The sequence below is a fragment of the Euprymna scolopes genome, chromosome 36 (assembly GCF_053919585.1).
Source record: "Euprymna scolopes isolate OS-2025 chromosome 36, ASM5391958v1, whole genome shotgun sequence".
Lineage (NCBI taxonomy): Eukaryota > Metazoa > Mollusca > Cephalopoda > Sepiida > Sepiolidae > Euprymna > Euprymna scolopes.
The window spans coordinates 65,975,194-65,992,108 of NC_136517.1; the positions used below are offsets into that span (position 1 = coordinate 65,975,194).

A 16,915-nucleotide genomic window follows, 5' to 3' on the forward strand; every position below is an offset into this window, starting at 1 on the left:
GTCTTTGGACAGCACTGTCTTAAGAACTGCCGTCATTATCTTTGATGCGGAGTTCAGACCAAATCCTAATCTGGTCAGACAATAAACTTGACCTTTGTACTCTACCAATTGATATTTCCACAATTTCTCATCCACATGAAGTTGGAGGTAGGCTGACTTCAGGTCCACAATTTTAGTTGCCTGCTTCGTCCTCCTCCATTTCCTTATGACTTCTTCACACACGTAGATTCCATCCTTTGTGTGACAAGCGACAAACTTGTTCAGCTCACGGAAATCCAACACTGGCCTAACTTTCTTCTTAATAAGTTGGACCACAACCATGAGTGGCGAAATTCCTTCAACTTTCCCTGACCACGGCATTAATATTCCTTCATCTATCCATCTCTCAACTTCTTTTTCAAACTGCGGCTCCGCAGCTCCTTTCAGTGTGCTTTTGTAGCAGCTGACCTGATTTGTCAATACAGGTGGCTCCGCGGTCCATCGCCATTCAACGATTCATTTTTCACCATCGAAGCAGGCTCGAAAGTCATCATCCTCAATCAGACATGGTCGGGGTTTTGACGGTTGGTTGGTATCACCCCTGGTTACACTTCCTGTTATTCCCGGTGCACTCTGATTGCCAAACTTCACCTGGCCTTTAGCAATAGTAGCTCCTCCAAGTCGCTCTATTGTGTCCAGGCCCAGCACCACATCAATTCCTGCAACCAGTCTATCCAGCACGATCACTCTTAGTCACAATGGCATATTCCTTACTACAATCTCCGCATTGGCCTCTCCACAGCATTCCACTTCTCTGCCATCCACCGCTCTAATGTTGCTGGTTCCATTCCAAGAGTTGGCGACGCTTGTAGTAATAAGTGTTGTTGTACATCCAGTATCAACAAGAGCTCTAGCCCTCTTTCCATTGATTGTGATCACTGTAGCAACAAACTCTCACATGCCTGTTCAGTATAAAAGGGGTGACTACTGGCGCAATAGCATCCGTTTACTCGTTTCCCGGAAGCGAAGGGCAATTTCTGCTAATGTGCCCTACTTGGCCACACCGAAAACAGATAATGTCTGGCCGTGGCTCCTTACAGTCTCTCATCAGGTGTGGTCCTTGACATTGAAAGCATTTACCGGTAAATCCACGGCCTTGCTTCATCACTGGTCGCTCCTTTCTGCTTGCTGCAGCAGCCGCGACTGCCCCCAGCTCACCGGACTGTTTCACCAAAACTCTAGTCTCAAACACGCTCTCGGAAAATGCGGTCTTTAACCGGTTTTCGATGCTCTCAGCAATGGCCTGATCCATCTCTCCCATTTCTACATAGACCGCTAGAGCACTTCCTTCCAAATACATTGGTATTAACGTGGTTACATCCTCGATCTTCTGCAGCCTTGCCACCAACTTCAGCTTGTTAAGTCACACAGAGAGACCCAACCACATCTCATTTGCATACCCCCTCCCTCCTCTTGTCACATCACGTGATTTTCAGTCCATAAATACCAGGGGGCGGCCATTTTTATTTTCTCTTTGTTTTTCTTTCCTAACACGAACCGCACGATGCATGAGGTAAGGTTCTTTACTTTTAACCACAATAAGCAATAACTTAATTGCTTCCTAAGTAATGCTTTGCACAATTTAGTAGTTTTTGTCTGGTTTTGCTTTTATTTTTGAAGATATATTTTGTACTGTACTGTAATGCTTCTACTTCATTAAGATATTTCGGTCTATCGGATCACTGCAAATCCTGTCTGAACAGCTGTTTTCGTTTTGGTTGTGACGTCACACAAGATCAATGAAAGTTCTGTTTAATGAGTGTACAGAAGTCAATGGGACAACATCATAGTAATCGTTAATAGTGGAAATTTGGTAAATTGGATTGCTTAAGACAACCATATTGTATTGTAGTCAGCCGGAAAGCAAGCAAACGGAGGAGAGTTCCACAGGCCTGCAGTTCTAAAAAAGAAGCTTTGTTCACGGAATCTACGTTTAGGTTTAGGCACAGATAAAGAGTGGGAGAAATTATTGATAGTGGCTTCAGTTCAGGATGCTGTTTGCTATTTGCCAAAACTGGTGACGACCAAGCTGCTGCTCAGCTACTTTGGACTTAACAAACTGAGCATACAACTCTCTCACATTCTTTATTACTCTTTTACAGTGATTGCTGGCAATCCTGGAATCGGCTTTAGTCTCAGTACAGCTTCATGTTTTTCCTTTGATCCTCTTTCCATAAAGGTAATATTATCTTTTAAAAATTTCCTCTGTGTATAACATGCATCTTTGCCATGGCCTAAAGAGATTTCCCTATCCCGAAATATTGTAGTCCCTTTTGAACTGAAAGCATAATAAAATTTAATTGTAATTTTTTTTATCCCTTTGTTATTTTAACTTATTCTATGAACTTAGTTTGTATTTTTAAATGTATAGTGTATTTTTAACCACATTTCCAAACTCCGATTCTTATTCGAATTGTTTTTAATTGGCAAGTGTACTCCCCATGTTATGCAAGAAAATATGATAATGAAATTTTGTAAGGGGGACTTTCATTCGTTAAAAAAAAAATCAAAGCTTTAAATCTATTTAAAATTTTAACCATCCCTTAATCTGCCTTTAAAATAGACATTACTAAAAAAATTAATTTTATTGCATTATTTTATTCCATTTCTATATTCCGTGCTATCTACACAATTGAAACTATTTTCCCAGATTTTTCTTGTTTGTAATATATTAATAATAGTTAGAAATATATGTAATATATTAATAATAGTTAGAAATATATGTATAGGCACAATAGAAAAATTGGAAATATGCATCTCTTTTCTAGCATTCATCACATTTGGTAAATGAGTTTGTATGTTTTAAATTATTAATTCAGAAATCGAAAATTATACTGTTTCAATTAAATAAAAGAAGGAAGTATTAAAATCAAAGCACACATTTGGCTCTTAAGGCAGATCCTCCCTCCCACTTACTGCTCACAAATAAATGCTAATCTTTGCACCCCAATTCATTCCATATGGAGATACTGGTCTTTTAGCTAGACCAACACAGGTCGTTCGAAAAACATCAAGTTAAGTGCATCTATTATCCATGTTGTGTGGAACCCCTTTATGTAGATCTAGTCCCACCATTTCTTTTGTTTGCTTTATATTCTCTTACATATTGAAATAATTCTCAATATCCTATTCATTTATTTTAAAACAAATTAGTTGCTAGAGCAGATTGGTTCTCTTACAGTACTTGAAAGATGCAGTTTATTTTAAATGTTAGAGGGGAATCTGTCTCCAATCCTGCGCTTATTTATGTAGAATAGAGAAAAACTTTAAAGTAAGGTACTCAATATTTACATCTATGTGGGTGCGCAGAAATACCTGGTGTAGAAACCATGGGCACATGGTTACCCCTCTTGGGGTGATGGACCCGTAGATCTTGTCAGATCATTCATCTAAGTGAAAGAAAACTCTGATAACAAAACTGGGGGAGGCCTCCTCAGTCATGGTTGACAATCTTTCTGAAGCTGGTGATTCAAACAAATTCCCAGTTTGCAAACTTAACTTGCTTAAGGAGTAGATAGGCTCTTCCTATCGCCGGCTTTCATACTTCTTCTTTGTCTATTAGGTACAATACCAGGGACTCACCACATCCACCCTGTGCTTAGCCTTGTTTCCTGACTAGGACATTGAACGCCTTTCCTTATACCCTATTTTAAATTTCTTTCTTTCTCTCAGAAACTGAAGAAAATTGGGTTTGCTTGCATGCTAATTATGCTCACTCAACTTGTTTGAGCCGATCTTGTCTGAGAGATTGAGTTTGTCTTACTCCTCTTTCCAACTGACAGTACAGGTAACGCTTAGATCGGCTGCTCAATCATTAGTTGTATAATATCAGGATAGTTGTAGTGCCATGTCGTGCATGTAAAGGGATTCTGCTGCTATATCTGGTGGGCTTTCATGAGATCACACATTCTAGACTGGACTCGGCTAATGGACCACTGTATGTGTATACTTGGTGTCAAAACAGGCCCACTTTGCACAACACTCTCTTCCTCCAACCTGACATTAAGCAAAAACATAATTAAACGACAACCCAAACAAATATCACGATAAAACCAGACAACCACCCAAACAAAACCAATTCGCCTCTGCCCTTGAGGATCGCTTTCACAAATATCCGTGGACTTAAAAGTAATATAGATGATGTAGAGTCTTACTTTTTAGTAAACTCCCCAGATATCTTAGCATTAAGTGAAACAAACTTACACTTTTCAATCCCCTCTAACTACTTTAACATGACAGGATACCTACCTCTTTACCGTAAGGACTCGGATAGATATATGCACGGGCTTAGAATCTATATTCGTAGCATCCTTCCTTAAATTACAGAGAAAAATCTTGAATCGGATGACCAGGCTTTTATGTGCTTTCAACTAACCTTTCATCAATGTGTTAGTTACTTATATTTTCTCTACCGTTTTTCCTCAAGTCAGGATTGTACCCTAATCGATCATGTTTTTGATAGTATAGATGCAGCACTCTCCTTAGATAGTAATGCCCAAATACATGCGTTTAGTGATTTTAATGTCCACCATAAAAATTGGCTTGGTTTCTCAGGTTACACAGCTGGATGCTCTACTAATAGCTTCCCTATAAGCCCATTTCCTCACACAGACAGTAATGTTTCCAACTCGCCTACCAGGTTGTGACCCTCAGCAGGCTTCACTTCTAAACCTATTCCTCACCACAGTACTTGAGGATTGTGTGACTAATGACCACAGTCCACTTACAAATGCAGATCACCTAATGGTATCAACTAACATCACATTTAAATCCCAACCTCAAAGTGAGGAATCATTGCTCAAAACAACAAGGTACTACAACAGGGCTGACTGGGAAACCATTAGAGAACACATCCGAGATGCCCCATGAACCAATATCTTCTCTCTTCCCGCTGAACAGTATGCCAATAAGACAACTGAATGGTGCAAAGCGGGAATTGAAGCACATGTTCCCACACGGAAGTATCATAGCAGACCACACTCACCCCCATGGTTCACTACAGATTGTGCAGCTGCTATTGCACAAAGACAGCATGCATTCTGCTGGTTTGTATTTCATAAGTCAAATACAAATAAGCAAAAATTCATAGATACTAGAAATCATTGTAAAAGAGAAATAGCGACAACCAAAAGAAAGTATGCTGAAATAATCAGGGAACACATAGAATTGCAAAAGATAAGAACTTGTGATTTCTGAAAAATCTATAACTGTAGTGAATAAAGGGCAATCAGTAATTCCTCCACTGAGCAACAACCAGAAGGTTGCATGCACACTAACGGAGAAGGCAGAATTGCTGTCCTGGTGATTCACCTCCAACTTCACCTTAAAGCCAACAAACAACTCCTTCCCAAATTTCCCTATGCGGACTAAAGCCACATTAGATGGTGTAAAAATCACCCCTTCTCATGTCTGCGATATCATAAAAAAAATTTAGACACCTCAAAAGCGTGTGGGCCTGATCTCATCCCTGCTATACTAATTAAGAAATTTGTAACATAGCTAACTCCCATACTTTCCAAGCCCTACAATAAATGCCTTGCTGAATCTTGCTTCCCTAATAGCTGGAAGATGGCCTCTGTGGTACCAGTGTACAGGAATGCTGGTGAAAGAACAAACCCTCTCAATTATTGCCTCTTTAGTCTCTTCCCCCTCTTTGCTAAAATCTTTGAGACCTTAATTAATCAAGCACTAGGTCACCACCTTGCAAAAGCAAATCTTTTCTCTGACAAACAGGCAATGTTGTTCTACTGCAGATATTTTAACATTCATCTCTGAACGCATTTACCATGTACTGGATAAGGCGGGCGAAACCATAGCTGTAGCCCTTGATATATCCAAGGCCTTTGACAAAGTCTGGCACAAAGGGCTGCTAATGAAAATGAAATCGTACGTTATAACTGGACATAAATATAATTAGCTCCATCTTAGACAATAGAAGCATACAGGTTGTCATTGATGGACATAAAACCAAGCGGCATAACATTAATGTGAGAGTGCTTCAGGGGTCGATCCTTGGACCATTATTATTCCTGATATTCAAAAACAGCCTCCCTCATAATATTGCGTCCAAGATGGATATATTTGTTGATGATACAATGCTCTATAACATGCATGCAAGAAGAACAGATGTAGATAAATCTAAGACAATGGTCAGGAGGTCATTAGAAAATGACCTCCTGACCATTATGGAATGGGGCCAGAAATGGATGGTAACATTTAATGCTAGTAAAACTAAGCTGCTCTTCTTTAACAATTACAAAATACCTCTCGAACTACCTATATAGATGAAAAATAACACCCTACCTGAGAATTCTACATTCAAACTCCTTGGCCTAACATTTGCGGGCAATATGAACAGATACATAGAAGACATTGCAAAAACTGCTGCAAAATGGTGGGTTCCCTCTATCAAGCTAGAAGACTACTCACACCTGAGAGTATTTTGTACCTCCACAAGGCCACCATTCGCCTATGCATGAAGTATTGTTGCCACATCTGGGCTGGTGCATCTACCACTAGCCTCTCCACCTTGGATAAGTTCCAAAAAAACAGTTGTCAATCTAATTGTCCCACTTTATCAACTAAGCTCCAGCGCTTGTTCCATCGCCACAATGTTGCATCACTGTTTGTTTTACAAATATTTTAATGGAATGTGTTCTGATGAACTTGTTGCACTTGTACCCCCTCGCCGTACATATCCTCGACAAACCGGCTTAGCAATAATATCTCACCCCTTCACTGTTGAGGTCTATAGATGTCAGAAAGCTTTCTATTCTAATAGTTTCTTCTCTTGAACAGCTAGACTTTGGAATTCCCTTCCGGGTACCTGCTTTCCTGGTCGTACTGATATACAGAAGTTTAAATGTAACATAAACCGACATCTTGTTAATCTCTTCTATACATGCTCCCAAATAGTAGCCTTTTATGCCCAAGTGTTGATATTCCTTGTTAGCGATTAACATGAATAAAATAAATAAATAAAGCTGGTTGAGTGTATATGTGAGTATATTTATCATACAAGTGAATGTTAAACGTAAAAAATAATATACGTGAAAAGTAATTATAAAAGTGGGAGGCTGGTGTATAGATCTGCAGAATAGATTTCCACATAGGGATCAAGGAGTCCGGAGTTGGGATTCGAAGATCTCAAAGGAGTTGGAGTTTGTTTTACTACGGAAGAAAATAATCTGTGACCAGAGATTTCTATTTGAATATACATTAGGCAATTTTAGAAGAAAAGTTGACCTTAAACTTGCAGCCTAGAAAACTGGGCCTATAAATCAGGCAACTTTGGTTAACTCTGGCCATCAGACTAATATGTTTATTTACAAGAAATTTCTGTTAAACTTCACAACCTCATAAGATTCATAATTGAAATACATGCAGTTAACTGGTTTTAAATAAAAAGGGATAATAAGTTCCATAACCAGTAATTGTATATTTTCAATATGATCAAGAAACAGCCACCTGAAATACAGCACATTACATTACAAAATTTACACCACAATGAGTTCACTTTATTGCTTGAAAATGTGTTATGTTATGGTTAAATCAGATGAACTGATATTGATAGCAGAAACAAAAAAAGAAATTGTCCCTTAGCTAAGAAAACATTTCAGCATAGCATATGTGAAGGTGGATCTGTGAAAAGAAGTGTGGAACAAAGTATGCGTATTGATATACAAGATGCATTTGTATTGCTTGATAAGCCAATTATGATTGTGGACAAATCTCCACATGTATACATTCAGGTGCTCAGTTCTAATGAGAATGTTGCATATATCAAACACAAAGTCGAGGAGGGTCCAGTCTAGGGTCAAAGCAGAATAGTAGATGAAATATAAATAATGTTGTGTTGTATCATGTAGGCTTGGTCATCTGATTCTATGTTCTCTAGTCAATGAGACAATGTCATGAATATAAACTTTGAGTCTATGACACTGTAAGAGCAATCCAGTAATGTCAAAGTGGCGAGTGAGAAGTGTAAATGAATTTCACCTCTTAACAACTGTATCTGATGGAACAGTCTGCATAATACTTATCAAGCTCATCATGAAGTAGCATTTTATTAACACACAAAATTCACATTTATTTTCATTGTTTTGAAAATTTACTTCAATTAAATAACTGTAATTTGTTTGGGCTACGATTTTGACATTTATCATTTTAAGTTTGGTATTTTATAAAAATCATATGGGTTTATTCTTGGTTGTGCCATTTATATCAGATTCCTAGGACATATTGTGTGATGTGTTAATTATTCAATATAATCACTATTTTATGTGTTATTCTACATAATCTTGATTTTCATTGTAATTTATTCAATATAATGATTATTCTGATTGTTATTTATTCAATATAATTTTTATTTTCATTGTTATTAATTCAATATAATCTTTATTTTAATCGTTATTTATTCAATATAATTCTTATTTTCATTGTTATATATTCAATATAATCTTTATTTCCATTGTAATTTATTCAATATAATGATTATTCTGATTGTTATTTATTAAATATAATTTTTATTTTCATTGTTATTTATTCAATATAATCTTTATTTTCATTGTTATTTATTCAATATAATGTTTATTTTCCTTGTTATTTATTCAATATAATCTTTATTTCCATTGTTATTTATTCAATATAATCTTTATTTTCATTGTTATTTATTCAATATAATCTTTATTTTCATTGTTATTTATTCAATATAATCTTTATTTTCATTGTTATTTATTCAATATAATCTTTATTTTCATTGTTATTTATTCAATATAATCTTTATTTTCATTGTTATTTATTCAATATAATCTTTATTTTCATTGTTATTTATTCAATATAATCTTTATTTTCATTGTTATTTATTCAATATAATCTTTATTTCCATTGTTATTTATTCAATATAATCTTTATTTTCATTGTTATTTATTCAATATAATCTTTATTTTCATTGTTATTTATTCAATATAATCTTTATTTTCATTGTTATTTATTCAATATAATCTTTATTTTCATTGTTATTTATTCAATATAATCTTTATTTTCATTGTTATTTATTCAATATAATCTTTATTTTCATTGTTATTTATTCAATATAATCTTTATTTTCATTGTTATTTATTCAATATAATCTTTATTTCCATTGTTATTTATTCAATATAATCTTTATTTCCATTGTTATTTATTCAATATAATCTTTATTTCCATTGTTATTTATTCAATATAATCTTTATTTCCATTGTTATTTATTCAATATAATCTTTATTTCCATTGTTATTTATTCAATATAATCTTTATTTTCATTGTTATTTATTCAATATAATCTTTATTTTCATTGTTATTTATTCAATATAATCTTTATTTTCATTGTTATTTATTCAATATAATCTTTATTTTCATTGTTATTTATTCAATATAATCTTTATTTTCATTGTTATTTATTCAATATAATCTTTATTTCCATTGTTATTTATTCAATATAATCTTTATTTCCATTGTTATTTATTCAATATAATCTTTATTTCCATTGTTATTTATTCAATATAATCTTTATTTCCATTGTTATTTATTCAATATAATCTTTATTTTCATTGTTATTTATTCAATATAATCTTTATTTTCATTGTTATTTATTCAATATAATCTTTATTTTCATTGTTATTTATTCAATATAATCTTTATTTTCATTGTTATTTATTCAATATAATCTTTATTTTCATTGTTATTTATTCAATATAATCTTTATTTTCATTGTTATTTATTCAATATAATCTTTATTTTCATTGTTATTTATTCAATATAATCTTTATTTTCATTGTTATTTATTCAATATAATCTTTATTTTCATTGTTATTTATTCAATATAATCTTTATTTTCATTGTTATTTATTCAATATAATCTTTATTTTCATTGTTATTTATTCAATATAATCTTTATTTTCATTGTTATTTATTCAATATAATCTTTATTTTCATTGTTATTTATTCAATATAATCTTTATTTTCATTGTTATTTATTCAATATAATCTTTATTTTCATTGTTATTTATTCAATATAATCTTTATTTTCATTGTTATTTATTCAATATAATCTTTATTTTCATTGTTATTTATTCAATATAATCTTTATTTTCATTGTTATTTATTCAATATAATCTTTATTTTCATTGTTATTTATTCAATATAATCTTTATTTTCATTGTTATTTATTCAATATAATCTTTATTTTCATTGTTATTTATTCAATATAATCTTTATTTTCATTGTTATTTATTCAATATAATCTTTATTTTCATTGTTATTTATAATTATATAATTAATTATGTATATTATATATATATAATATAATTAAGTATATATTATTAATTATTATAATTATTTTCATTGTTATTCAATATAATCTTTTTTTAATTGTTTGGTATTCAATATAATCTTTATTTTCATTGTTATTTATTCAATATAATTTTCATTTTCATTTATTATTTATTCAATATAATGTTTATTTTCATTGTTATTTATTCAATATAATGTTTATTTTCATTGTTATTTATTCAATATAATATTTATTTTCGTTGTTATTTATTAAAATATAATTATTTTCATTGTTATTTATTCAATATAATCTTTATTTTATTTGTCATTTATTCAATATTATCTTTATTTTCATTGTTATTTATTCAATATAATTTTTATTTTCATCTATTATTTATTCAACATAGTTTTTATTTTCATTTATTATTTATTCAATATAATGTTTATTTTCATTTATTATTTATTAAATATAATGTTTATTTTCATTGTTATTTATTACAATATAATGTTTATTTTCATTGTTATTTAGTCAACATAATGTTTATTTTCATTGTTATTTATTCAATATAATCTTTTTTTTCATCGTTATTTATTCAATATAATAATTATTTTCATTTGTATTTATTCAATATAATAATTATTTTCATTGTTATTTATTCAATATAATCTTTATTTTCATTGTTATTTATTCAATATAATCTTTATGTTCATTGTTATTTGTTCAATATAATCTTTATCTTCATTGTTATTTATTACAATATAGTGTTTATTTTCATTGTTATTTATTCAATATGATGTTAAGGTCATTGTTATTAATTCAATATAATCTTTATTTATTTGTTATTTATTCAATATTATCTTTATTTTCATTGTTATTTATTCAATATAATCATTATTTTCATTTATTATTTATTGAATACTAGCGGGGGTACCCGGCGTTGCCCGAGTGTTTGTTTCCGGGACGGGGGGGGGGGGAGTTGTAAAAAATGTTATAGTAGGTAAGTAGGAAGGATCAAACCCGGAGTCATGAGTAAAAGTAGGAAAATAAAGTGTGAAAAAAAAAAAAAAAAAAAAAACATCTGCAACGTTAACAGTTCAGCCACCAAGTTGTTTAGGGGAAAAAAAAACCAAAAAAAAACGACTACGGTAGGTCGGCGCGAACGTGAAAATATAATGTGAATTGTCCAGCACGCTCACCACTACGCCACAGAGCACTGCAGCTTAGTTTAGTGATTTTAAATAACTTCACATGAAAGAACTACGAAGCCAAACCGGTGTTCTCTTCTCAACTGTTCCTTGTGAATGATCCCCAAACGGTGTTAAGTGGTGGCAGGGGGAGGAGGAATTTATTAGAGAGAAAATATTTTACCACTTCCATTGATATTAACCGATTTTGGCCGTGACTTCTCAGCAGAAAAAGTATAGAAATCTAAGATCATCAAGGAATTTGAGAAATAATAAGCCTATAACACACCTCAGATATTGTTCAGCCGTTTGTGCATATTATATTTGCATGAAATATCTTGATTTTTAATCCTATTAATGTCAAAATCAAACAGGAAAAAATGAGTTCATGTTATTTATATAGAGATAATGTTTATTTTCATTGTTATTTATTCAATATAATCTTTATTTTCATTGTTATTTATTCAATATAATCTTTTTTTTCATCGTTATTTATTCAATATAATAATTAGTTTCATTGTTATTTATTCAATATAATAATTAGTTTCATTGTTATTTATTCAATATAATAATTAGTTTCATTGTTATTTATTCAATATAATAATTAGTTTCATTGTTATTTATTCAATATAATAATTAGTTTCATTGTTATTTATTCAATATAATTTTTATTTTCATTGTTATTTATTCAATATAATAATTATTTTCATTGTTATTCAGTAAAATGTTTATTGTCATTGTTATTTATTCAATATAATCATTATGTTCATTGTTATTTATTACAATATAATTTTTATTTTCATTGTTATTTATTAAATATAATCTTAATTGTCATTGTTATTTATTAAATATAATCTTAATTGTCATTGTTATTTATTCAATTAAATCTTTATTTTCATTGTTATTTATTCAATAAAATCTTTATTTTCATTGTTATTTATTACAATATAATGTTAATTTTCATTTTTATTACAATATAACGTTTGTTTTCATTTTTGTTTGTTGAATATAATCTTTATTTTCATTGTTATTTATACAATATAATCATTATTTTCATTGTGATTTATTAAATAAAGTCTTAATTTTCATTGTTATTTATTCAATAAAATCTTTATTTTCATTGTTATTTATTCAATATAATAATTATTTTCATTGTTATTCAGTAAAATGTTTGTGTTGTTATTTATGCAATATAATTATTTTCATTGTTATTCAGTGAACTGTTTATTTTCATTGTTATTTATTCAATATAATCTTTATTATCATTGTTATTCATTCAATATAATGTTTATTTTCATTGTTATTTATTCAATATAATGTTTATTTTCATTATTATTTATTCAATATAATGTTTATTTTCATTATTATTTATTCAATATAATGTTTATTTTCATTATTATTTATTCAATATAATGTTTATTTTCATTGTTATTTATTCAATATAATGTTTATTTTCATTATTATTTATTCAATATAATGTTTATTTTCATTATTATTTATTCAATATAATGTTTATTTTCATTGTTATTTATTCAATATAAAATTTATTTTCATTGTTATTTATTCAATATAAAATTTATTTTCATTGTTATTTATACAATATAATAATTATTTTCATTGTTATTCAGTAAAATGTTTGCCAATGTTATTTATTCAATATAATCTTTATTTTCATTGTTATTTATTCAATATAATCTTTATTTTCATTGTTATTCATAATTATATAATTAATTATGCATATTATATATATATATAATAATTAAGTATATATTATTAATTATTATAATTATTTTCATTCAATACAATCTTTTTTTAATTGTTTGGTATTCAATAAAATCTTTATTTTCATTGTTTTTTATTCAATATAATTTTCATTTTCATTTATTATTTATTCAATATGATGTTTATTTTCATTGTTATTAATTCAATATAATCTTTTTTTTAATTGTTATTGATTCAATATAATAATTATTTTCATTTGTATTTATTCAATATAATCTTTATTTTCATTGTTTTTTATTCAATATAATCTTTATTTTCATTGTAATTTATTACAATATAATTTTTATTTTCATTGTTATTTATTCAATATAATCTTTATTTTCATTGTTATTTATTACAATATAATCTTTATGTTCATTGTTATGTATTACAATATAATTTTTATTTTCATTGTTATTTATTCAATATAATCTTTATTTTCATTGTAATTTATTACAATATAATGTTAATTTTCATTGTTATTACAATATAACGTTTGTTTTCATTTTTGTTTGTTGAATGTAATCTTTATTTTCATTGTTATTTATTCAATATAATCATTATTTTCATTGTGATTTATTCAATAAAGTCTTAATATTCATTGTTATTTATTCAATAAAATCTTTATTTTCATTGTTATTTATTTAATATAATAATTATTTTCATTGTTATTCAGTAAAATGTTTATTGTGTTGTTATTTATGCAATATAATTATTTTCATTGTTATTCAGTGAACTGTTTATTTTCATTGTTATTTATTCAATATAATCTTTATTTTCATTATTTTTTATTCAATATAATCTTTATTTTCATTGTTATTTATTCAATATAATGTTTATTTCCATTGTTATTTATTCAATATAATGTTTATTTTCATTATAATTTATTCGATATAATCTTTATTTTCATTGTTATTTATTCAATATAATGTTATTTTCATTGTTATTTATTCAATATAATCTTTATTTTCATTGTTATTTATTCAATATAATCATTATTTTCATTGTTATTTATTCAATATAATCATTATTTTCATTGTTATTTATTCATTATAATCTTAATTTAACTTTTATTTATTACAATATAATGTTTACTTTTATTATTTATTCAATATAATAATTATTTTCATTGTTGTTTATTCAATATAATCTTTATTTTCATTGTTATTTATTTAATATAATAATTATTTTCATTGTTATTCAGTAAAATGTTTATTGTGTTGTTATTTATGCAATATAATTATTTTCATTGTTATTCAGTGAACTGTTTATTTTCATTGTTATTTATTCAATATAATCTTTATTTTCATTATTTTTTATTCAATATAATCTTTATTTTCATTGTTATTTATTCAATATAATGTTTATTTCCATTGTTATTTATTCAATATAATGTTTATTTTCATTATAATTTATTCAATATAATCTTTATTTTCATTGTTATTTATTCAATATAATGTTATTTTCATTGTTATTTATTCAATATAATGTTATTTTCATTGTTATTTATTCAATATAATCTTTATTTTCATTGTTATTTATTCAATATAATCATTATTTTCATTGTTATTTATTCAATATAATCTTTATTTTCATTGTTATTTATTCAATATAATCTTTATTTTCATTGTTATTTATTCAATATAATCTTTATTTTCATTGTTATTTATTCAATATAATCTTTATTTTCATTGTTATTTATTCAATATAATCTTTTTTTTCATCGTTATTTATTCAATATAATAATTATTTTCATTGTTATTTATTCAATTTAATAATTATTTTCATTGTTATTTATTCAATTTAATAATTATTTTCATTGTTATTCATTCAAGTTAATAATTATTTTAATTATTTTTTATTCAATATAATCTTTATTTTCATTGTTATTCGATATAATCTTTGTTTTCTATTGTTATTTATTCAATAAAATCTTTATTTTCATTGTTATTTATTCAATATAATAATTATTTTCATTGTTATTCAGTAAAATGTATATTGTCATTGTTATTTATTCAATATAGTCTTGATTTTCATTGTTATTTATTCAATATAGTCTTGATTTTCATTGTTATTTATTCAATATAGTCTTTATTTTCATTGTTATTTATTCAATATAATGTTTATTTTCATTGTTATTAATCAATAAAATCTTTATTTTCATTGTTATTAATCAATAAAATCTTTATTTTCATTCTTCTTTATTCAATAAAATCATTATTTTCATTGTTATTATTCAATTAAATCATTATTTTCATTGTTATTATTCAATTAAATCATTATTTTCATTGTTATTATTCAATAAAATCTTTATTTTCATAGTTATGTATTCAATATAATCTTTATTTTCATTGTTATTTATTCAATATTATCTTCGTCATTTCCCTTATGTGGATATTAAATTGCTCATCCATCAAAATAATTAAAGGAATCTTTTTGTTAAACACACAAACAAAATTTTTTAAATAAAAAAAGATTTTATTCTATAAGAATGGAAATTGCACTGACCTTGCATACTTAATTGAAGAGCAGTTTTAAGCAAAGCTTCTTCTTGCTTTTGATTGTCTCTTAAACTCATTTCCAAAGCTTTCTGTAATGATGGGTCATCTCGTTCTGCATATTCACGAGTTGTCTCAATGACATGTTGCAGACTTGTATCCATCTGGTCCTCAAGTGACGAGTTTGCAGATAAAGATGTTTCAATAGTTGGTTTCACTGTTTGTATAGCAGGGTTCAATTTTAAGAGAGCGTCAGCTTCACAATCTGGCAAACTACCAACAACGATGAATATAGAATAACCTGGATGCATAAAAACAAATGCAAATGCTTTTAAATAAGATCTTAAAACAATATTTCAATAAATATTACAGATGCGAGTGCTTGATTTTTGATCAATTCTAAGTTTCTTGTTATCAAGTTTTGATGTATAGGTAATGTATGGCCGATGTATTTACCACTTTTTTTAGCTTCGAACTTTCAGAAAAATTTGAATTCATTTGTTGAGTTTAGGTTACCAAGATGTGTATTTTTTTAAAACATTAATAGTTTTGGCGGGAAATGTGTGATAGTTGTAGTATTAATAAAGCATTAGTATTTGTACTTTCAAAATATAAAGGCATTAATTTGCATATGAGAGATAAGTGAATGTGTTAAAAAAGATGAATTTTGGAGTACAAGAGGTCGAGTGTTTGGCAGCTAAGAGAACACAGCAAAGTTAAGAGTTGGTACAAATTATGGCATCAGTGAAAAGGAATACTGTCAATTTCTACTTGGATTACAATATTTCAGAAAGTAAAGTTAATTATGATTTGAGTCTGAATTTTTAAGAGCATTATGGAAAAGCGTTAATTACACTTTGAGAGTCAGACTTCTTGATTTTATTTTCTGTGTGTTTGAAAGTCAAATATCCATCCATAATTACTTCAAGGCCATGTATGAAGGGCTAGTTCTGTCTGGTCGTATAGTGAGTGTTAGTTCTGTCTGGTCGTGTAGTGAGGGCTAGTTCTGTCTGGTCGTGTAGTGAGTGTTAGTTCTGTCTGGTTGTGTAGTGAGTGTTAGTTCTGTCTGGTCATGTAGTGAGGGCTAGTTCTGTTGGTGCCGATCTGGCCACTTATCAATG

At 28.0% G+C, this 16,915-nt stretch overlaps 1 protein-coding gene across 5 annotated transcripts in view; it reads right to left on the reverse strand.

The window, feature by feature from the left end:
- Positions 1 to 16,915, reverse strand: part of LOC145260560 (ataxin-3-like) — a 231,505-nt gene that overhangs the window by 24,065 nt on the left and 190,525 nt on the right. For all 5 annotated transcript variants that reach the window (XM_080118805.1, XM_080118804.1, XM_080118803.1 and 2 more), the window contains one exon: positions 15,805 to 16,095. In XM_080118805.1, the coding sequence (XP_079974931.1) occupies positions 15,805 to 16,095 (291 nt within the window). The remainder of the gene's footprint in view (positions 1 to 15,804; positions 16,096 to 16,915) is intronic.